General features: G+C 43.2%; 1 protein-coding gene across 4 annotated transcripts in view; it reads left to right on the forward strand.

The window, feature by feature from the left end:
• The window catches only part of ADAMTSL3 (ADAMTS like 3), a 368,889-nt gene that overhangs the window by 160,484 nt on the left and 185,278 nt on the right, over nucleotides 1-23,127 (forward strand). For all 4 annotated transcript variants that reach the window (XM_027571545.2, XM_027571543.2, XM_027571546.2 and 1 more), the window contains exons 5-7: nucleotides 452-497; nucleotides 11,077-11,313; nucleotides 22,306-22,432. In XM_027571545.2, coding sequence (XP_027427346.2) covers nucleotides 452-497; nucleotides 11,077-11,313; nucleotides 22,306-22,432 — 410 coding nt within the window. The remainder of the gene's footprint in view (nucleotides 1-451; nucleotides 498-11,076; nucleotides 11,314-22,305; nucleotides 22,433-23,127) is intronic.

The raw sequence follows: 23,127 nt of genomic DNA on the forward strand, positions 1-23,127 counted from the left end.
AGCCAACTTAGGTTCCTTCAGGGAGTGAGGGCCATGGTGCATGAATGCGTCTACCCGTAGTTTCCTATTCTTTTTCACAGAAAAAAACCCACAAGTATGCACACACGTTATACATTTATTTCAGTGGTTATATGGCTCCCAGGGTAAAAACTGCGCGTAAGTAATGTCATTACATATAATTCAACTAAAGAATTCACTCTCTATTTAAAGTGACACTTTCATGAGATTTTTGCCCTCCTGATTCTTGAATGTTATTTCTTAGAATTTAAGCTTTGAATCTCTGAGGTAACGTGGACTAATAATAGTTTTATCAGTATCACCTTGTATTGACCTGCCTCTCTTCCCGCCTCCCCCCTCCCCCCTCCCCCTCCCTCCCTCCCTCCCTCCTTCCCCCCTCCCTCCCTCCCTCCCTCCCTTCCTTCCTTCCTTCCTCCCTCCCTCCCTTCCCTAGGAATTGTGAAGGACAGAATATTCGATACAAGACCTGCAGCAATCATGTAAGTTCTGCAATAAAAATCTATAATCTAATAATGTTCATGTGTTAAGTTGGAAGATTATGTGTACTGTAAAGCTAATGGCCCCTTGGTACCCTTTGAGGAAAATTGAAACATTTTTTTGACAACAGATTTTGTGTATCTCACACCTTCCTTGTGTACTACCTTTTTAGGCCATTTCACATTTATAAACCGATTTGGTAAATATTTAATAATTTCTGAATTCGTAGAAACAATACCTGATACCTGTAAGTGCCTTCAAAGTTGAAAGTGCTTTACGCACGGTATGTCACCGGATCCCCACACTGTCTCTGAGATACAGGCAGACGAGGTGTGGTTATTTCTCTTTTGCAAATGAGGGGCCCTGGGATAAAATTGGTTTCCACCGGTCACAAAGGAAGAGCACAGGCTTTAACTGGTCTACTGCTGTTTTTCCTGCCACAAACCACCTGTCCTGCCCACTGCAAGATGTGTTTAAGAGTGCTCTATTGGTGATTCAAGGAAATTGTACGTAGGGACAGGTTTGTAAACCTCTCTCTTGTTCTACAATGATGAGCACTAAAAAAATTCAAACCTTTTGCTTTACAGATCTGAAAATGCAAAATAAATATCAGAAGGAATCCGTCCTATTTTCCACTTAAAACATGTCCCTTGTTCGTGATATAGACCCAAATCAAAATGATGCGAATAAGAAGGAAATTATTAGAATCTGGAAATCTAAGTGAGATTTAGATTTTTTTTTTAATCCATTTCTTCTCCCTTGGTTGTAATTAATTTATTTCAAAAGTTTCACTCACTTGGGCTCTGTCCCTCTTGTTCTGGGCCGGTATAAGACAGAAGTCCTGTCTGAGGGTCTTTATTCCCGCAGAGCCAGACTTGTCCCGGGAGGGCAGCCCTGCCAAGCCTGGGCAACAGTGAGTGGATAGTGTGAGCCAGACCTTCTGACCACAGGGCTCAGCCGTGTTTTCAGTCTGTTTTTATCAGTGATGAAGCAGAAGTGTTTGTCTTTCTCTCTCAACTGGTTTCAGAATCAAGTGGGAAGTGTGGGTACCTATTTATTGGGCATTCAGACTCCAATATCACTCAGCCCTGGGGCAGACAGATTGGTATCCACCATGTCCTTGGAGGAATTTGGGGCCACAAAGCAAATAGATTTCACATGTTCTCTGACCGGCTGGAGGGCCGAGGACTTGGGGGACACATGTGCGTGATGCTTAATTAAATGAGCTGAGGTCCGGGTGGGGGTGCGGGAGGCAGAGAGATTGATTTGAGCGCAGATCAGACATTTAGTTACAAACACAGTCTGGCTTTGTTTTCCCATGCAAGCACATGAATGCATTAGTAACCTGAGGGTTAATCTACTACATTTTGCCTGGGTGCATATTTTTGTTTTGTTTTGTTTTGTTGTTGTTGTTTGTTTTTAGTTTTTTTTTCCCTCTTTATAAAGTGCTGCTTTAACAAATTACCACAAATTCCTTGCAGCCATTCAACAATAAATTACACAACAGTATCCTAGCCAGCAGGACTCTGAAACTATCTAGGGGAATGCCCAGATCAAAGTGTTGCCGTTTGAGATTTCATTCTTGGATGTGTGTGTGTGTGTGTGTGTGTGTGTGTGTGTGTGTGTGTGTGTGTGTGTGTGTGTGTGTGTGTGTGTGTGTGTGTGTGTGTTTCTGCTCTCCCTAATTCCAAAAAGGCACCTTTCTTCAACACAAGTGTTAAGAGGGTCTAGGAGTGTTGAGTCATACAGTGTAGGCATACAATGTAATCTACTAAAATCAGCGCATACTAGGTGCAATGGTTAGGACTTGGGTGCACTTGAGTGAAGATCCCAGGCCCCTGAGGCTCCGTGGGTCTTGGGAAGACCTGTTGTCTCTACGTGAAGTCCCCTCTTCGAGGATCCTGCAGAAACCTTTACCACCTCTAGGCTGGTGAGGCATAGAGGTTTAGAAGGTGGTGACCAGTGGGGAGGACCGCAACATGAAAGTTGCCCTTTCTAGCTCTCAGAGTTGGGGTCCTTAGAGAGATTTCATAAGAATGTGGCATTAATCGCTATGCTTGCCATTGCAAACTCAGAGTTTTTAACAAAATTTCTTTCAGGGAAATAAGAGGGGTCATGGCAGGTCTTTCAGAGCTGTAGCACTCGGGAAACCCCTCCACCTCCATGTGCCAGGCCCTGCTGCTGTGCATCCTCAAGCCCTCCCGCAGATTGGAGTGGATCTGTGCAGCAGGGCTGGTGGTCTTTCCAGGAGAGAGAACACAGTGTGTTCCTGGGAATATACCATAGAAACATACCCAGGACGTCAGGCACCCTGAGTGGATGTAACCACATGAACTTAGGGTACAAAGATAGTCACGTCTTTTCTTGAGTTGCTTCCTGCTTTATTAATTGGGGTTTAGAATCACCCTTTTGAGATCTCCCCCTCCCTGCTACCCAGGGTGGTGCAGAGGGCAGGAGGCGGGACCAGTCTGCAACCTCCCTCCACTGGGGAGAGACGTGAGGTCCCCTCAGTGCACCCCTGCTGTTGCTTCTCATGGCCATTCAGTGTCCCCGTGGGAGACAGGCCATGCCCCCTTAACAGTCAGCGGTTTCCCTTTTCCCCGGAAATGGGGCCCATCACCCACTCTCCTGAAGGAAGTTGCCTTTAGTGATTCCAAGATGAGGCACTCTTATGAGGGAGATTTGCCTTGTATTCAGAGATGCCTACACCTATATTTCCAGGGGCATGGGAGCCCATCCGATGGGGCTGCAAGATCCTCTGTTCCCCCCCGAGGGACCTCACTGTTGTGGCGATCAGGGAAGTCTGCTCCATGGAGGAACAGAGGTCACTGTTGGGGGACCCCAGAGAACTACCATTCCCTCCCATCCCAGAGGTCGCTTCTACTTCTTTCTATTCCTCCACATGATTATCTGAAGGCTCAGGCTCTCGGCCTCAAAACCACAGAGCTTGTATCTGTATGTGCCAGCTTTTGAACTCTTAACCAAACTCAGTAATAATAATAATAATAATAATAATAATAACAACAACAGATCACATGTATCCACTGCTTCCTGAATGCTAGACATTGTTCTAAGTGCCTACCCGTGAATAAACTGATTTAATCCTCATAATATCTCTACAAAGTAGATATTATTTTTATTTCCACTTTTTAAAAAACATTTATTTATTTGAAAGAGCAGGGGAGGGGCAGAGGAAGAGAGAGAGAGAATCTCAAGCAGACTCTGTGCTGAGCGCAGAGCCCAATGCAGGGCTCGATCCCGCAACCCTGAGATCATCACTTGAGCCAAAAATCAAGAGTCAGATGCTCAACCGACTGAGCCACCCAGATGCCCCTTATTTCCGCTCTTACACAGGAGGAAATGTAGGAAATGCGCCCGAGGGCACAGAGCTGAACTAGACCCCAGGTAGTCGGGCTCCAGGCTCTGGAGTGCAGGCTTCTACCCACTGTGCTACACCAGACTGTCTCTTGGAAAGGAGCCTGAAAGGTCTGGAGCTTTGTTAGATGATTGATGACAGTACAGATAGTAGTCCCAAACATGGCTGCTCCCCCCCAACTCATGAGCACATGACTCGTGGGGGCAATTGCAGGGACATCCCCCTTTCAGATACCGTTATAGAATCGCCAACCCCAGGAGCTCTAGGACAGACCTTCTGAATATTCACAGTTGGCAAGGGACCGAAGTCAGGGACAGGAGAGGCAACAGAAGGGAAGTCACGGAAAGGAAGTCCTCCACGGCCATGGGCCTTCCATGCCAGTGGCCCGAGGTGGGGGGAGGGGGCCCCCGAAACGGGAGGGTCAGGCTTGACGCAGACAGACCTTGACCGCCCCATTTCTGATCTCTGCCCACCTCAGCAGAAGATACCTGAGAAAAATAGGCTCCAGGCACTCAAGGAAGGATCGAATGTCCTTTTGTTAGGAAGTGTGGATGTGATGGGGATACACATTCGGAGGGCAGAGAGGAAGAAATCCCCCTCCTGGTGTGTAGGACTGGGAGGCGCGGCCAGGCAATGAGGACCACACTGCCCTCCCTGCGACATCAGGCTTTGCTTCCACAGCTCTCCCTGGGGTCATTCTGTTGGGGAAAATGGGGCTTTGGGCTGGAGCAGCCCCTCATCCATGGTATCTGCCATCTTCAGAGATAACCCTCCAGTCAGCGCTCAGCAAAGACCCTGACGGTCAGGGCCGGGCCCCTGAGGCCTCAGTTAAGAATTTTCCTTATCAGTCATCTCCCAGAGCAAGTGGAGACTTTCCAAGGGAAGCCATGCCTGTCAGCAAGGAGTTCTACTACTTGAATTCACTGACTACTCATTTTTTTAATGCCAGGGTTTATGGGATCAAAGGCAGGGCTGGAAGAGAGCAAAGGGAAAATACCTTTAAAAACAAGTATATCCTGATTTGGTCAGAGTATTTTTGCAGCATGAACATATTTTTATGTGAGCACAGAGGGAGCAATGGTTAATTCTGCACAGTGGGGTCCCTGATGGCTTTCCAGAAGAGACAACATTTGGTGTGACCCTTGAAAGACTCTTCATGCCATGGATCCTATGGATGGCTAGTTTCTGGCAGTTTCCTCTTGGAGGTGTTCTTTACTTTCCACTGTCACTGTTCCTACCCCAATCCATGCTGCCATCACAGAGGTCCTCCTGAAGTGCCACGCTTTCAGTCCCCTCTGTGGATCCTCGTTGCTTTTAATTCCCCTGACTTGTGTCAGCTCACAAACTTTCACCTTTGCTGGCCATGCCTGGTCCCTGTCCCTCATCGCTACTGACTTCATTTCTGCTGTGTCTCTGTTCTTTGTGTTCTTTCCTACAGTTGTCCTACGGACTGTCCACAGCAGTCCGTCCCTTAAATCTCATCTGAAACATCACTTTTCCATGAGGCACCATTTGCTAACTGTCTTCTTATAATGGCTACTCTCAGTAACTTGTTTTCATGCTAGACATTTTGGCACTGGTTATATTAGAGGATCCCAAAATTTAACGCATAGTACAACTTGGATATGAAGATAAAGTAAAAATTTTAAATTTGCTTACAGTAGAAATCATATTTCTCCTAAGTCTCTACTCGCTGGTTATCTGGGAAGAATGACCTGAATATATAACCCATATAAAAGCTTGGTTCAGTCCTATTATATACATCATCCCTTAGCTAATGGTCTCTCTTATGCGTAAAAACGCTCTGTTTATTAGGTGATCTCCGTGTCCTGGCCTTTCTCCCTAAGTTGTCCGTGAGAATGGTTTGCGTATCCTCATGGCTCGAGGAAGGAGACAAGGTCTCTGTCTTCGGCATGGTCCTTTTTTTTTTTTTTAATTTTTTATTGTTATGTTAATCACCATATATTACATCATTAGTTTTTGGTGCAGTGTTCCATGATTCATTGTTTGTTCATAACACCCAGTGCTCCACGCAGAACGTGCCCTCCTCAATACCCATCACCAGGCTAACCCATCCTCCCACCCTCCTCCCCTCTAGAACCCTCAGTTTGTTTTTCAGAGTCCATCGTCTCTCATGGTTCGTCTCCCCCTCTGACATACTCCCCTTTTCTTTCTCTCCTGTTATCTTCTTCTTTTTCTTTTTTCTTAAAATATGTTGCGTTATTTGCTTCAGAAGTACAGATCTGTGATTCAACAGTCTTGCACAATTCACAGCGCTCACCGTAGCACATACCCTCCCCAATGTCTATCACCCAGCCACCCCCTCCCTCCCACCCCCAACCACTCCAGTAACACTCAGTTTCTTTCCTGAGATTAAGAATTCCTCATATCAGTGAGGTCATATGATACATGTCTTTCTCTGATTGACTTATTTCACTCAGCATAACACCCTCCAGTTCCATCCACGTCGTTGCAAATGGCAAGATCTCATTCCTTTTGACGGCTGCATAATATTCCATTGTGTATATATACCACCTCTTCTTTATCCATTCATCTGTCAATGGGCATCTTGGCTCTTTCCACAGTTTGGCTATGGTGGACATTGCTGCTATAAACATTGGGGTACACGTACCCCTTGGGGCCCCAACATTTGTATCTTTGGGGTAAATACCCAGTAGTGCAATTGCTGGATCGAACGGTAGCTCTAATTTCAACTGTTTGAGGAACCTCCATACTGTTTTCCAGAGGGGTTGCACCAGCTTGCATTCCCACCAACAGTGTAGGAGGGTTCCCCTTTCTCCGCATCCCCGCCAACATCTGTCGTTCCCTGACTTGTTAATTTTAGCCATTCTGACGGGTGTGAGGTGGTATCTCATTGAGGTTTTGATTTGGATTTCCCTGATGCCGAGCGATGTTGAGCACTTTTTCATGTGCCTGTTGGCCATTTGGATGTCTTCTTTGGAGAAATGTCTGTTCATGTCTTCTGCCCATTTCTTGATTGGATTATTTGTTCTTTGGGTGTTGAGTTTGGGAAGTTCTTTATAGATTTTGGATACTAGCCCTTTATCTGATCTGTCATTTGCAAATATCTTCTCCCATTCTGTCGGTTGTCTTTTGGTTTTGTGGACTGTTTCTTTTGCTGTGCAAAAGCTTTTTATCTTGATGAAATCCCAATAGTTCATTTTTGCCCTTGCTTCCCTTGCCTTTGGTGATGTTTCTAGGAAGAAGTTGCTGCGGCTAAGGTCGAAAAGGTTGCTACCTGTGTTCTCCTTTAGGATTTTGATGGACTCCTGTCTCACGTTGAGGTCTTTCAACGATTTGGAGTCTATTTTTGTGTGTGGTGTAAGGAAATGGTCCATCGGCATGGTCCTTTAATGGGTACTAGTGTGTCCTCCTTCCCCTGACCTCTGTCCGCCTCCTCCTTCCTCTGCTTTTCAGACTGGCTGCCCCCTCCTAAGTCCAGTCTTCCTGATCTAGGATCTATTCTTTCCTTATTAACACCCCTTAATCCATTTTTTTTTTTTAGATTTTTATTTATTCACTTTAGAGACAGAATGCAGGAGGGGGAGGTACCGAGAGAGTGAGAGAGAATTCCAAGCAGACTCCCCGCTGAGCATGGAGCCGGACGCTGGGCTCCATCCCAGGACCCTGAGATCATTGACCTGAGCTTAAGTCAAGAGTCAGAGGCTTAACTGACTGAGCCACCCAGGCACCCTGCCGCTTAATCAATTTTGAATTTAACACTTGGACAACAATTTTATTTCTTTCACTGCAAAGCCTTGTGAATCTATAAATACAAACAGTAACCCATTGTGCCAGTGTATTTCATGCAGTAGGTGCTGCATCTCCAATAAGATAGCAGGCTCTTGACCTGAAAGTGGTGGATTATATTCTTGTTTTATGTTCTCCACAGCAGGTAACCTAGGCGAAGCCCACAAAGTGTATTTAACAAATGTGTTGTCTTAACTGATACGAGGAAATGCTTCTCAGGGAAAGGGAAGCAGAAAAATGTTTGGTATTCAAGCTTCCTAAATGTCAACTAACTGTTTAAGACACAAGAATCCCTAGATTGTCTTGAGCCAGCGCAGGGGACCCAGCAGAAGCCGACTAGACAGGCTTAGTGTTGACACTGGAAGAATGCCAAGTAAATGAAAGTGCTTAACGTAAGCCCTCCATGTCTTGCAAGATTACTAGAAAGTGGTATCATATAATGGAACATTTGTTACTTTGAGAATCAGTCTTGGCTCTGTCATAGTCTAGCTGGGTGTCTTTGGGCTAGTGACTGAAGACTTTGAGGACCACAGTTTCCTCTGTTTATAAAATGAGGGTCACAATAATTCTGACCCACCTACCTCAAAGGGAATGTCCCTTGTAAACAGGAAAGCATTGTCCAGATACAAGGGTGTCTTCATCGGGATCATCATTTCCCAGGAACAGAAGCCCACTCAAAATAGCTCAAGAAAAATGGGATTCACTGGATTGATGTGTGGATATTTAATGGACTTTGGGCATCAGCACACCTTGAGGGCCTGGACCCAGGAATCAGAAAGTGAGAAGCCCAAGTTACATAATCTTATTGAAATACATGGTTTGTCATTGTTCCTTCTTTCGTGTCTAATTCATTCATCTTTGCTGTGAGAACTGGCTTGTTTTGCTTCAACAGGCATCTCGTGAAAGAGATGGTTAGCTCAGTCTCAGACAGATGGAGTCCTCAGCTCTTCTATTGCAATTCCAAATTCCTGGGAAAGACTGTCCTGGTGTGGACCAGGTGCTTGCCTCTGATAATCAGCTATAGCCAAGGAGGCCGGGTCCTGTGTCCAAACCTGGCCACCCTTTCAGCAGGGACTCAGTGTAGGCTGGCATCCTTGGCTGTCTGTTAATTAAACCTTGTTAATTTTGTGAAACATCTTTGGTTTCTGGAGTTTAAGGCAGTCAGGGGTCAGACAGCAAGAAATTTCGGTCCCTAGAGCATGCTGGCCACATCAGTGAGCCTAATGTCAGGGAAGCTGTTTTCACTCTGCTCTTTTACACTCCTTGGCTTGGGGTTCAAAGAGTCAGTTACAGAGAAAACTAGCCGTGGTTAAGGGATGAAGACGCCATACAATGTTATCAACTGATGATCCTCCCTGGGGCTGGACGGAAAATAGTCCTCATTTCAAGAGAGAAACGTCAACCAGTTTCAGTCTTTAGTTCAACTCTTTCTTCCGTAGGTGTGACCTGGGTTAAGGTTTGATCTTTCTGAAACAAGAAAAATGTGGATGCAGTTAAAGATTTTGGAACAATTCACCACAAACTAATACAGCTAATCCCAGGGGGATGTTTATTTCTTATATTTTATGTCTTCCCTACCTACTTCCAAAAAGGATTTGAGGCAGATTATAAAGGCCAGTAGCATAAACACAGCAAGATACAAAAGTTAAGTAGTAAAAAGGGGAGAAATGAAAGAAATTATATTTTAAGATTCTGGCTGATAATGTAATAATAATTATTTGTAGAAAAAATAATGTTAGGTTTCTACCTTGCAGCACACATCAAAATAAATTCCCAGTGTAACAGAGTGTTAAATAGGGGCACCTGGGTAGCTCAGTCGTTGGGCGTCTGCCTTTGGCTCAGGTCATGAGCCCGGGGTCCTGGGATCAAGCCCCGTATCGGGCTCCCTGCTCTGCAGGAAGCCTGCTTCTCCCTCTCCCACTCCCCCTGCTTGTGTTCCCTCTCTCGCTGTGTCTCTCTCTGTCAAATAAATAAATAAAAATCTTAAAAAAAAGTGTTAAATATAATTGCTAAACTCTAAAAGAGATAGAAAAATACATTTCAGTATTTATTTGTTCTTAGGCAGGGTAGAAAAAGCATTTCTAAACTTATTAATGAGGGAAGAAGCCTTAAAAGGAAATATTAATAGAGCTGACTACCTGGAAATATAAATCTTCTTGACTTCGCAAAGCAACCAAGCCAAAATCAAATGGGGAAAATATTTCCAGTACAGATGGCAAAGAGTTAATAACTTCATTAGGAAGGCTGATAGTCTTATCTGTTAAAAATAGTAAAAAGGCAAACATTCCAATAGATAAATGAAGGACAGAAAACAAGAAATTTTTGAAGACTTAATACAAAAAGCAAATATATGTGAAAGCGATCAAACCTATGAAAGGAAATGTAAATTAATGAAATTCTATTTAACATGATAGAAAAATGTTAAGTGAGAAGAGAGATTGAGAAAAAGGGAACTTAAGGAAGCCTGGTGATAATAAGGAGGGAAATTCCTGGAGGGCAATTTGGCAATATTTTGAAAAGCTCATGAAACACACCCTTTTTCTCAGAAAGTTTATTGCCAGAAATTCGTTTTGGGGAAATCATCAAGGATTTGTGTAAAGATTTAGGTACATGAATCTTTGTCTTTTATTCTTTTTTTTTTTTATAGAAACTATTTCCCAAAGGTTTTATAAGGACCATTGATTACTTTTGTAATAAGAAAGAAATACAAAATAATTTATTGCCTTTCTGTGTCTGTTTTCTTTCATTGGGAAGTTGGTATAGAATTAATTAATTCCCATCAATTAGGAAGTTTTTACCCAACTCTGAAGAATAAAGTAACCTTTTGTCAGCCAGCATCTGGCTTTGGAAATATGAGATGGGAGGGATTAGTAATTAAGTAAAAAGATTTCTGAGTCATCAACACTTGCACACTTTTTACTATTATTATGAGAACTCCCTAGAGCATTTACTTAGAATTTCCTTGCTGTTGTGGTAGACGGAGTTTGAAAGAGCTCCGTTCTGTCTTTCCACATCCTCCAGTGGGTTGAAGGCAGGCACTTGGTTCCAGGAAAGCAGTGGCTGGGAGCCCAAACCAGGGAAGGAGGGTACATGAATTAACAATCACAGAAACAGAAACAAAGAAACAAACACAGGTTCTCACAAAGCACGGCGAATTTGGGGTGAAAGTGGGGGCAAGTAATCCTTCCCATTGAAATGGTTCTTGAAGGCATGGATGATAATTAATATCCCCTATAAAGACCTGGGTCCCCTGGAAGAATTAAAAGCAAGATGGTTAAAAGAGAGCATTTAAATAGGGTGGAGAAATGAGGTGACTCCAAGGTGAGAGGCCGGTGGTGGGGTCTGGTCTCGTGAGACTCTTGTAAACTTGTTCAGCCTTTGGGTGGCTGATCTCCCTGAGTGATGCGCGTGTGGCCCTTCTCCTCTGCTCGCAGGACTGCCCTCCGGACGCGGAGGACTTCAGAGCCCAGCAGTGCTCCGCCTACAATGACGTCCAGTATCAGGGGCGTTATTATGAATGGCTTCCCCGGTATAACGATCCTGCGGCCCCCTGTGCGCTCAAGTGCCATGCACGGGGACAGAACCTGGTAGTGGAGCTGGCACCCAAGGTCCTGGATGGAACTCGCTGCAGCACAGATTCCCTGGACATGTGCATCAGTGGAATTTGTCAGGTAAGCCACACCTGCTTCCCATACCCCCGGGTCCAGCATGTGCCACGCCCACTCTCCTTACTGAGACTCTCTTTCTTCTTTATGCGGATGAAATATTGCCTTTGATACTTGTCATGTAAAAAAATATGGTAGAGAGTATCACTCACCTTCAAATTATGTTTTATTTATTTAAAATATCGTAAACTTTGTCCAGGTAGACTCAAAAGATTGCAGTAGAGGACATCTTATTCCTAGTCTAGGTCATTGGTGCTCCAACTTGAAAGGGCATCAGAATCACCTGAAGGACTTGTTAAAACACAGGGGGCTGGGCCCCCACCCCCAGAGTTTCTGATCCAGTAGATCTGGGCTGGAGCCTGATAATTTACATTTCTAACAAGTTCATGAGAGATGCTGGTGCTGCTGGTCCAGGGCCCCATTTAGAGAACCACAACTTTGGAAGGGTAACGTCAATAGGTTCTTTGAGCCTTTTAACAACTTACTGTTTTATTAAAATTAATTTATTGTTTTGGGTCTTTGGGAGCAGTGACTTACTTACTAAAAAATTAGCATGAGTGCATTCCAGCGGATTTTTCAGGGTGGAGTTTGCAAAGCTGTGATGCATGGAACTGAGACATAGAACCCCACGCCCTCCCCCAGCTTGCAGTGGGTATGAGAGTTCAGGGCACTGGGACGGGAGGCTGAGATAGTATGGGGGGGATGGCAGGGAAATTATGAGATTCCACCCCCATTCCCTTAATCTCTAGAAAAATATTTTAAAAGAATTATGTCTAGTATTCCGTACCCTGTTATGCTCATAACAAAAACAGTATGAATAAGAGCAACACCCCAACCACCTACCAAGTGTCGGGCACTACCAGCCATCTCAGATGTCACACGGTCGAAGGTGAACCATGATCTTGCTCTTCAAAGTAGCTTCTCCTTCCTCCATCTGCTCATCTAGAAAATGGCCTCCAGTTGCTCACTGCAAAATTCTGGAGTCCTTCTTGATTCTCCTCTTTCAACACACTCATCTAATCCATTGTTATTCTGTATTCAAAAGTCTTTTTTTTTTTTTTTAATCACCCATTCTTTTCTGTTTGCATGACTTCTTTTTTGGTCTAAGCCTTCATCAACTCCGACCTAAACTGCATGGCTAGCCTCCTCTCCTGATCTCTCAGCTTCCACCATTATTCCTCTCAGGTCCATTTTCCACACAGCAGCCAAAGTGATAGCTTTAAAACCTAATCCCTCGATGACTTATCATTGCACTGATGGTGAAATCCACCATCCTTTCTTGCCTTTCCAGGCTCTTCCTGGACCCCCACCCTTTTAAAAAATAGACTTAATTTTCTAGATTCACGGCAAAATTGAGTAGAAGGTACAGAGAATTCCAGTCTATCCCCCGCCCCTTCATATGTGTAAACTTGTCTGCTATTAAAATCCTGCACCAGAGTGGTACATTTGTTTTGATCAATGAACCTACATTGACACATCATTATCTCCCAAAGTCTGTGTTTACTCTTGGTGACGTGTATTCTGTGGGTTTTGACAAATGTTTGTTGGCTGTTTATACCAGCAGAGTATCTTACAAAGTAGTTTCACTGCCATGAGAGTCCTCTCTGTTTTGCCTATTCATCGTCGCCAAGTAAGCCCTGGCAAGCACCGATCTTTTTCTTGTCTCCATAGTTTTACCTTTTTCAGGATGTCATATAGTTGAAATCATAGAGTATGTATGCTTTTCAGATTGACTTCTTTCACTTAGTAGTATGCATTTAAGTATCCTCCATGTCTTTGCATAACCTGGTAGCTCATATCTTTTTATTACTAATATTCCATTGTCTGGATGTACCACATTTTGCTTATCCTTTAAAAAAGGGATTCTTGTAGACAGTGGATAATTGGAGCTTGTTTTTTGATCCACTCTGACAATCTTTGTCTTTTAATTGGTACATTTAGGTCAGTGATGTTTAAAGTGATTATTTACCGTATTTGTTACTGTTTTCTATTTGTTACCCTTGTTCTATATTCCTTTTTTTTTTTTTTTTTTGTTCACTGTTCTGGTTTTTGCAGTTTTAATCGAGCATTTTATATGATTGCATTTTCTTTCCTTATTTAATACATCAGTTATACTTTTTGTTTTTGCCCTACAGATTGCAGTATACATTTATAACTAGTCCAAATTTACTTTCAAATAACACTATACTGCTTCATGGGTATAGTGAAAATACAAGCAGCAAAGTAAAAGTAACACCAAAATCCTGATTTCTCCCTATAACCCTTGTATCATTGCTATCATCTATTTCACTTATGCGTAAGTGTATGTAAGCATATATTTACACAAATACACATATATAAGCACACACAATTGAATACATTGTTACTACTATCATTTTGATAAACTATAATCTTTTAGATCTATTAAGAATAAGAAAAATTAATGTTTTTATTTTATTTTCCTTTATTCATTTTCCAGCGCACTTCCTTTCTTTATATAGATCCACATTTTTGACCCATATCATTTTCCTACTCTGAAGAACTAGGTCCACTAGCAAAAAACTTCCCTCAATTTTTGTTTGCCTGAGAAAGTCTTGATTTCTCTTTCACTTTTGAAGGAGAATTTCATAGAGTACAGAATTCTGGGCTGGTGGCTTTTTTTCTCTCAGCACTTTAAATATTTCACTCCACTGTCTTCTTGCTTGCATGTTTCCTAAGGAGAAGTCAGATGTAATTCTTGTCTTTGCTCCTCTATAGGTAAGGTGTTTTATTCCTCTGGCTTCTTTCCAGATTTTTTTTATCTTTGATTTTTTGCAATTTGAATATGATATGCCTACATGTGGTCTTTTTGGCATTTACCTTTCTTGGTCTTCTTTGAGCCTCCTGGTCCTATGGACTTGTGTCTGATATTAATTGGGGGGAGATTCTCAGTCATTATTGCTTGAAATACTTCTGTTCCTTTCTCTCTTTCTTCTTCTGGTATTCCCACTACACTCAGGCCACACCTTTTGTAGTTGTCCCACAGTTCTTGGATGTTCTTTCGTTTTGTTTTGTTTTGTTTTGTCCAGTCTTTTTTTCTTTTCGATTTTTGATTTGGGGAGCTTCTGCTGACCTCTCCTCAGAGATTTCACTCTTCCCCCTTTTGTGCTGTTTTTCCAGTTCTGCAAAGTGCCAGAAAGCTCTTACACATACTGTCCCTGCTGCCTTCTACCTAATGCTCTTAGCTACTCTTACTGTCTTTATGCTCTCAGCTTAATATCACTTCCTTAAGAGGTCTTCTGGGATTACTCTACCTAAATTAGTCCTCCTGGTTATGTTATACTACCTTTTAAACTGCACTGATAGTATTTCATAATTACATATTTATTTGTGTGATAATTTGATTATGACATTCTCCCACACTGGAATGTAAGTTCTTTAAGGACAGGAATCACACATATTGCTCACTACCATACCCCCAAATGCCTACCATGTCTGGCCCCGTAGAGGGTCCTCAGTAAAAACTGGTTGAACAAATGAGTCTTATCCACTTGCAAATGCAGAGGTTATTCACATATTTTGGTCCCTCTTTTATTTTATCTCAGCCTCTGGTCCTGCATTTATTGCTCAGTTTGATGTCCATTCTGGGAGATTCCACAAATTTTGCCAATTCAGCATGCTCCTTTCTCTGCCTCAAATAAATTAGTATTGTTCTTCCCAGATCCACGAGTTATTCCAACTGCTATTCCTATTCATTTCTATTTCTGGCACCAGAATTCTCAGTGTCACCTTCCTGAATTCATACTGTCATCAATGTATTTGCTCACATATGCCCTGTATCCTGCTACCTCCATCGTATCTCTCATATTTTACTGTTTTTTTCCCCTTTCACTTTCACCTTTTTACCCCAAGACTAGACTAGCCAATCTCCCTTTGTGGCCTAGCCAGTCTCTCTTCCTTTCTCTCCTACTCTTGAACCATCTTATTTGATGCTTGCTATTGACTAGTCTTCCCAAAGGTCAAGGCTTACTACTTCATTCTTCCGTTTCATATGTTGCTAGTGGTTTCTCTTTATACCAGTTCACTTTTGGGCTCTTCCTCTAAAGGATAATAAAAGCGAATCACTTGTCAGTGGAATCATGCTTTTTTGTTTTCCAAGTTTTTGACAAGGAGTATGTGTTGCTTGCATAATTAAAAAGAATTATTATTAAAAATAATTTAGTTTGGGCTGAAGAAGAATATTCTGGACAAGGTAATGTTTTGACATTTGAGGTTTTGAAAAGTTGAGTAGTAGTTACAGAAACTAGGATGAGAAAGGGAATCACAAGCAGAGTGAATAGCACTGGTGAAGAGATGTAACAGTAGATGTATTTAAGGATCTGTGACTCTGTAGAATTGAGGTGAAAAATACCTGTGGGATAATGCTAGAAGTTGAGGTTACAGGCATAGGTGGAAACCAATCATTAACATTCTGAAAGTTGCAATAGGAGTCACTGAAGAATCTTACAAGGAATAGGTCAGTTGGGATTGTCTTTAGAAAGATCACTCAAGTGGCAATGTGGCAGATTATTTGGAGAGGACAGGGTCTGGCCAAACAATAGAAGGTCAGGGGTGGGTTAACAAGAGTTTAGGGTATACAGGGTAGGCTGGGTGGAGACGGGATGACAAATTATAGAGGTTAATGAAGAAGATCTTTTCGGACTGGATTGTTATTGGATGTGGGGAGTGAGAAAGAAGTTCAGAATGAATCCTGGATTTCTGACATGATGACTAAGTAGGTAATGAGGTGATTCCTCAAGACAGAAAATACTGGGTGAGGACCGAGTATATGGGGGAAAAGATGGTGAGCTTGATGTACCTGTGAATATCAAAGTTGATACACACATTTAGAGCTTAGGAGAGAATTCTAAATGAGACACATAGATCTGGGGGTCGTCACATGGTTAAAGCTAATAGATGGCCTTGGAAAGACTGAATAAGAAGAGCAGATTTCCAATGACAGAGTCCTGGCCCCGCCATTTTAGGAGCAAGTTTTGGAAGGGGTGCACTTGATGGGGCAGAACTTCTATAGAATAGCAAAGTAAGAGAAAACCAAGTTAAGTGTGGGTGAGTGTTTAAGAAGAAAAGTCAGCAGTGTCCGATACTTCGGAGGGATCAGGAGAGATAAGAAGGGAAATAGGCTTGCCTCATTTGGCCCAAACAAATCCCACCGGCGATCTCAGCTTGAGCTGTCTCAGTGACATGGTTGGAGCGGACACTCATTTGGTGTACATGGATGTACTCATTTCCTGTGGTATTCATTCCTACCATCTCTCAGCCTTGGTCTTTCCGGTAGGTAAAAAAAAAAAAGAGGTATTGTTCTCCTGGTAGGTTCTATTTTAAACTTGTTCTTTCGCGAACGACATTCCATGAGTCCAGCCCAGTCACTGTCACACCGGAGGCCTGCAGTCAGCACTGGCTCCCTTTTCCTGGTTCCTTCTTGTGCTTGTGACCACAGGCCCCTCTTCATATTCGTGATCTCAGAGGCCGAGTTGGCTCCAGTAGTTTCCAAGGCTTGATGGGGCTTGCAGGGAAAATGTACTGAATTCATTCATTTTAAAAAAGTGTGCTTTCTATCATGTTTTCATGATGCTGATGGGTAAGCCCATTCTTTGGGCAGTAACAGGTGATACCCTGGCTGCCAAAAGCTGAGTGCTCTTTCGGCAAGGCTATTTGGGTGAAAGGAATTGTATGCCGTTTCTTCAGAAATGACCGGGGCACCCAGGAGAATTCAGATTTTTCCTTCAACAGGATAATGTTCACGCACATTCCCCGTCTTGTAAAATGTGGCCGTGGCCATCAGTGGTCAGTAGGATGGGAGAGAATTAACTGTGGGATTCTCGCTGCTTGCCTCTGGATGAGCGAACTGAGCCCTGATGTTCACTTGGCACAGACCACACAACATTTTTGCAAGTGTGTTTATGGTCTGCTCACTTAAATGAGCAGTCACCGGGCTCCTGGGGACAACTTTTTGTGAATCTGAGCACGGCGGGCAGAATAAGACGTTGACACTCACTGAATGAAATTTGCTTCTGCTTTGCAGGTCTGATTTTTATGAGAAACAGGGCCTGGTTGGAAGCACGTCTTCAGAGCAAAGTCTGATTTATTGTTCATGCTTATTGAATTCCCTGACAGCAGGTTAGATGAAGAAGCCACTTTGTAGTTAGAGTAAAATGAACAGCAACGAACATCCACTGAGTGTTTAGTGAGTGTCAGGCATTGTCTAAAGCACTTGGCTATGTTAGCTACTCCTATGTGTGAGGTAGGTACCGTCATCATCCCCACTTGGAAATGAGTTTGGAAGAGGCTAAGGAGTTCTCCTGCATTGCACAGCTAGAAAGGGGGGTAGCTGGAGTTTGGACCCAGGCAACCGGACCCTAGAATCTGTTTTCCTAACCACTGCACCATACCGATGATACTTGTACTTTCCGTGTCGCCCGAAGTGCGGTTGAAGTTTGGAACAGGAAGTGAGATGCGGTTCTGGCAAAGGACAGCCAGGATGCTAGGTGGGTCCTGCGCACACAGCACCGTCATGCCCAGACAGACTCTCAGAGACAGAAAGTGCTCGGGTGTGGTCATGCTGAGCACGAGGGCTGTTGGGGCCTGGAGAATATGTATCTGTTCATTGTGAAGCGGGCATCTACGCATAAACACATCAGAGTTTCTGTTTGTCAACAGAAGCCAGAAGTCTGGATTTTGACGTGAAATGTCCCATTGAAAATAACACCTTGCTGTTAATGACCTTGCCTTGTTCGTGGGTTAAATTGTGCTCTTTCTGACACCGGCCAGGCTTTCCTGCAGTAACTGACAACCGCCACAGCTCAGTGGCTTAAAACAATTAAAGGTTACTTCTTGCTAATGCGACTTGCCCACCGTTTGTCAGCAGGGGTCTCTGCTCTTTGAATGTCAAGAGATCAGACTGAGAGAGGTTTTATTTGAACATGGTTTACATAACAGTGGTAAGAAGGGGAGTTCCTGACTCCTACGCTGATCCTTAAAGCTTCTTACGGGGAAGCTTCTTACACCAGCACTTAGACTCCTATTTCATTGGCCCAAGACAGTCAAGACCACACTTAATTAGAAGGGGATGGGGACATAGAGTCCTTCCACAGGCTGAGAGGAGAAGCTCCGTATTTTAGAACATCTCTAATGACCACCAGAGCTCCATATACTCTGATTTTCAAGGCAGGAACCTAGAGTTTTTTCTACGGTAGAATCCAGTTTTCAAGAATCTCCAACAGAAGTTGACTCAAAAAATTGGTTCTAGAAGGATTAAATTAGACTTACCTAGAAAGATATGTGGCTTAACATGGAGTGATGACATTTATTTATTTCTTTAAAGATTTTATTTATTTACTTGAGAGAGAGAGTGAGAGAGGGAGAGAGCACGAGAGTGCATGAGCCAGGGGAGGGTCAGAGGGAGAGGGAGAGCAGACTCCCCACTGAGCAGGGCACCTGATGCAGGGCTTGATCCCAGGACCCCGGGATCATGACCTGAGCCAAAGGCAGATGCTTAACTGACTGAGCCACCCAGGCATCCCGATTCCACTTATTTAAATACTATGTTCTTTTAGCCAATTAGGAATTCGTATATAGAAATGGTGAAATGGTCCTTAGCTGAAGTGATGATTTACGTAGGAGTATTTATTCCCAAAAGCACTGCTTATGTATTTTAAATATTTGTTTAAGTCTGATATCTTGTGTGACTTGTCTCATTAACTGCACTGTAGGATATGAGCCTTGTCTTGTTAAATTATACCCCGTAGCGCCTGCCTATATAAAAATTGGTTACTCAATAGTTGTTAATAAATTTATTGACATGTTCTATCGATTAGTGGTTTTTTAAATCATTACAATTAGAAATCTTGACTTCAGGAGATGTCACAGAGGTTGAAAACACCTCAGGCAGCTTTTCAAAAGTTGCTTATTATGAATTACGATGAGATCTGAGAGCCCAAATTCAGTAGTCCCTCAGTTTCAAGGGTAGTTCTGACTTAGACCCTATGAATCACAAGGCAACCAGAGCTTCTTCTCAGATATTGTTTTTCTGTGATGTTTTCACTGTTTTTTTTTTGGCTGTAAGATTTGGATGAACTGTCACTTGGAACAAAATTCTGAAACAAATTAAGTGCTGAGGGAGGTGTTTGCTTGCCTAATGTCTTACAAGGCCCTAAACGTTCTTCAAAACAAGCCCATCCTAGCTCCTAAACCCACACCCTTTCTGGATGACCAGATAGAGGGTGATTCTCATTCTCATGAAATGCAGAGCGCTCAGGGACATGAATTGTGAGGACAGAGCTTGGCTCGGGAACAGGGTTTCTATAACTTAATGGTAGAATTACTCCCCTTGGAGAAAGTTGCATGAACACAAGTTACTCATTGATTGAATCCCAACCATGCAAGTGTGTTTCCAAAATCAATCACTCTTAATTTGTTCCACATGTACTTGTAAATATTGATATAATTGCCTGTGTGACTCAGTTCTTTGCGGTCCGTCTGCTGCTACTAAAGGTGAGGAAGGTGTAGCATGGTGTTAAGATTCTGGTGTCAGCCGACCTGGGTTTTCCCGGCTATTACTGACACCATTTACTAGCTGTGTGATGCTGGAGAGTCATTTAGCCTCACTGACATTCAAGTGCCTTATTTGTAAAATAGAGACAGAAGATATCACCTGTGTCCTCAGGTTGCTGTGAAGATTCAATGAAGTGTGTGATGTGCTTGGCATAATGCCAGACACATGGTGGGCATTCAGTAAAAATAAACTATTAGTGGTAGTATTTCATTATCACCTTTATAAAATTATATAATCAGGATGAAAAGATCTCACAAGTCTTTGGATTTAGCGACTCCTCAGAGAATGTAATCCCGCCCCGGTTTTCCCGCCAGGAAGTCTCCTACCTAGCTCATGGTTGAATACTCGTTGTTGGATAACTCTGACTTTTCCAACTTTCTGATATTGAACTAAACTTATGCTTAAACCTGTAGTTTTCACCATTTGGAAATACAAGGAAAAAATGTAAACCCTTTCTTCATGACAGCCCTTTGTGAACTTAAAAATATCTTTAATCACGGGCTTTTCCTTAAACTTCTTTGGAACTTTCCCTGCCTCTCCCTGAAGCTTTTATTTGGTCTTTCTCCTTCCCTTCAGCACCAAAATTTCGGAAAGAATAGTCTGTAGGTGTGGTTTCAACTCCCTCCAGTTTTATTCTCTCTTCAACACCTTGGATGCAGTGATTCCGCAGCAACCCGCACTGAGATGTAGGGGCTGTGCCCAGGAGTGAGAACAAAATGAAAAACAGAGATGATAGAAGGGGCCTTTTTTACTGAGCCCTTTATCATGTTCTAATCCCTGTACTAAGAGTTTTTACATACATTTTCTCATTTTATCCTTACTAGACCCTATGTGAAGTATATATTATTATCGGTGTGTTAGTCTTGAGGAAGATGGATCTCTGAGAGTTTGAACTGTTGGCCATCTGCCATCTTGAAAACGTTGGAAGGGCCAAGCAGAGAGGCTGCCTGCCTCCAGAGTCCCTGCACTTAAACACCAGGTATAGAAATGCAAATAAAGTTGAGTGATACAGGGAGGTAGAGATAAACTCTCTCACCAGTTAATATGGTGAGTGGGCACGCATCATATAGAAGATGTATTTGTACAGTAAAAAGAAATGTGCCTAGCCCTTGTCCTCATAGACGGAAGCTCACCATCTGGTAAAGACGCACACACATATGCACACACAGGTAACTCACAAAAATAACTCACAAAGGACTGAAAGGTAGCAGTTTAGGCGTATGCTATGAGACATCTCTCCCATTCATTCCTCTCCGCATTTCAGAAATGGTTTACAAAGAGCCCAGATGTCCATCGACAGATGAATGGATAAAGAAGAGGCAACACACACACACACACACACACACACACACACACACACACACAGAGGAATATGACTCAGCCATCAAAAAGAATGAAATCTTGCCATTTGCAATGACATGGATGAACCAGAGTGTATTATGTGAAGTGAAATAAGTCAGTTAGAGAAAGACAAATACCATATGATTTCACTCATATGTGGAATTTAGGAAACAAAACAGATGAACATAGGGGAAGGCAAAGAAAAATAAAATAAGATGGAAACAGAGGGAGGCAAACCGTAAGAGACTCTTTTTTTTTTTTTAAAGATTTTATTTATTTATTTAATTTATTTATTTGACAGAGAGAGACACAGCGAGGGAAGGCACACAAGCAGGGGGAGTGGGAGAGGGAGAAGCAGGCTCCCCACTGAGCAGGGAGCCTCATGCGGGGCTCGATCCCAGGACCCTGAGATCATGACCTGAGCTGAAGGCAGCACTTAACGACTGAGCCACCCAGGCGCCCCAAGACTCTTAACTCTAGGGAACAAACTGAGGGTCGTTGGAGGGGAGGAGATGGGGGGATGGGGTAACGGGTGATGGGCATTAAGGGGGGCACGTGATGTGATGAGCACTGGGTGTTATATGCAACTGATGAATCACTATATTCTACCCCTGAAACTAATAATAAACTAAATGTTAACTAAGTTGTATTTAAATTAAAAAATAAAAAATGTTGAAGGTAAAACCGTGGCCCAGAAGGATATTCCTCGACTCCAGCAGAGGGGCCCGAGGAGAGAGGAGGCGTGGGGAGAGAGGGGGCAGAGCAAAGAGTATCTGTAATGCTCCGTTCATTTCATATACACAAAAATATATGACTACACATGAAAACAGAAATAAAAATGTAAAGGGAGGGACAGCTTCAGTTCCTCTGTTTTAAGGAGCCTGGGGCCATGGTGAGAGTCCTCTCAGCCAGGCACTGTGAGGCTTTCTGTCACTCATAGAGTGAAACTGTCTGCACAAAAGAGAGGCATGTGGTGAACTGGAGCAGGCTCACACCCTCCGGGGGTGGGGGTGGGGGGGGCTGCCCGAGGGCCCTGCAGCCTGCAGCCTCGGCCCTTCTGGGCTCCTGACACCTGCTTCTGTCCGCAGGTTGTGGGCTGTGACCGGCACCTGGGGAGCAGCGCCCAGGAGGACAACTGCGGCGTCTGTGCTGGTGACAGCTCCACCTGCAGGCTTGTGCGGGGACAATCGAAGTCGCACGTTTCTCCGGAAAAAAGTAGGTTTGAACCCCACTGTGATATGGACCCCCCCTGCCCCCCACCGGGCAGACCGTGCTCCACACCCCGCTGGTCCCGGAGTACTGGCTTCCCGACGCTCAGCTTTTCTCGTGGCAAAGCACTGTGGGCCAGTTTTCCAAAAGTCAGATTTCTTCCATGTGTCTGTCACATTTTTGGTTCCATTGTTTTTTCCAAGACCACCTGTTTCTTTGAATCGTGACCGATACAGAGTATGACGAGTTTTTAAAAAATATTTGCCATTTTTTTAAGGTAAAGCATGAAATCATAACTTTTTAGTTGCCTCCCTTGCTTGCTAACAAGGTAGAACATCTTGTCATGTAATTCTTGCCCCTCTCTACCTTCTCATCTTTCAGTCAGCTACTGAAGTCACTTACTCGTTTTTCTGTGTGGACGTTGGTCTTTTCCCCACCGTTGTGAGCTTCTATTACATCCTGAGTGTTAACCTTTTGTCTGTTATACTATTTTATTTTACTTTTACTTTTCCATTTTTTGGTGATACGTCTTTTAAACATGGATCTCTGTTTGGTACTTGACTTTCAATATTGTTTGTGTTTTTAGGGTCGTTGGTTTCTAAGTTTCATATGCTCAGAAATTTTCATTTTTCTCTTTTAGTGGTTATCTGCCTTTTTTAATCCTTTGATTTGGGGGTCAGTAAACATTTTGGGTAAAGGGC

The sequence above is a fragment of the Zalophus californianus genome, chromosome 6 (assembly GCF_009762305.2).
Source record: "Zalophus californianus isolate mZalCal1 chromosome 6, mZalCal1.pri.v2, whole genome shotgun sequence".
Taxonomy (NCBI): domain Eukaryota; kingdom Metazoa; phylum Chordata; class Mammalia; order Carnivora; family Otariidae; genus Zalophus; species Zalophus californianus.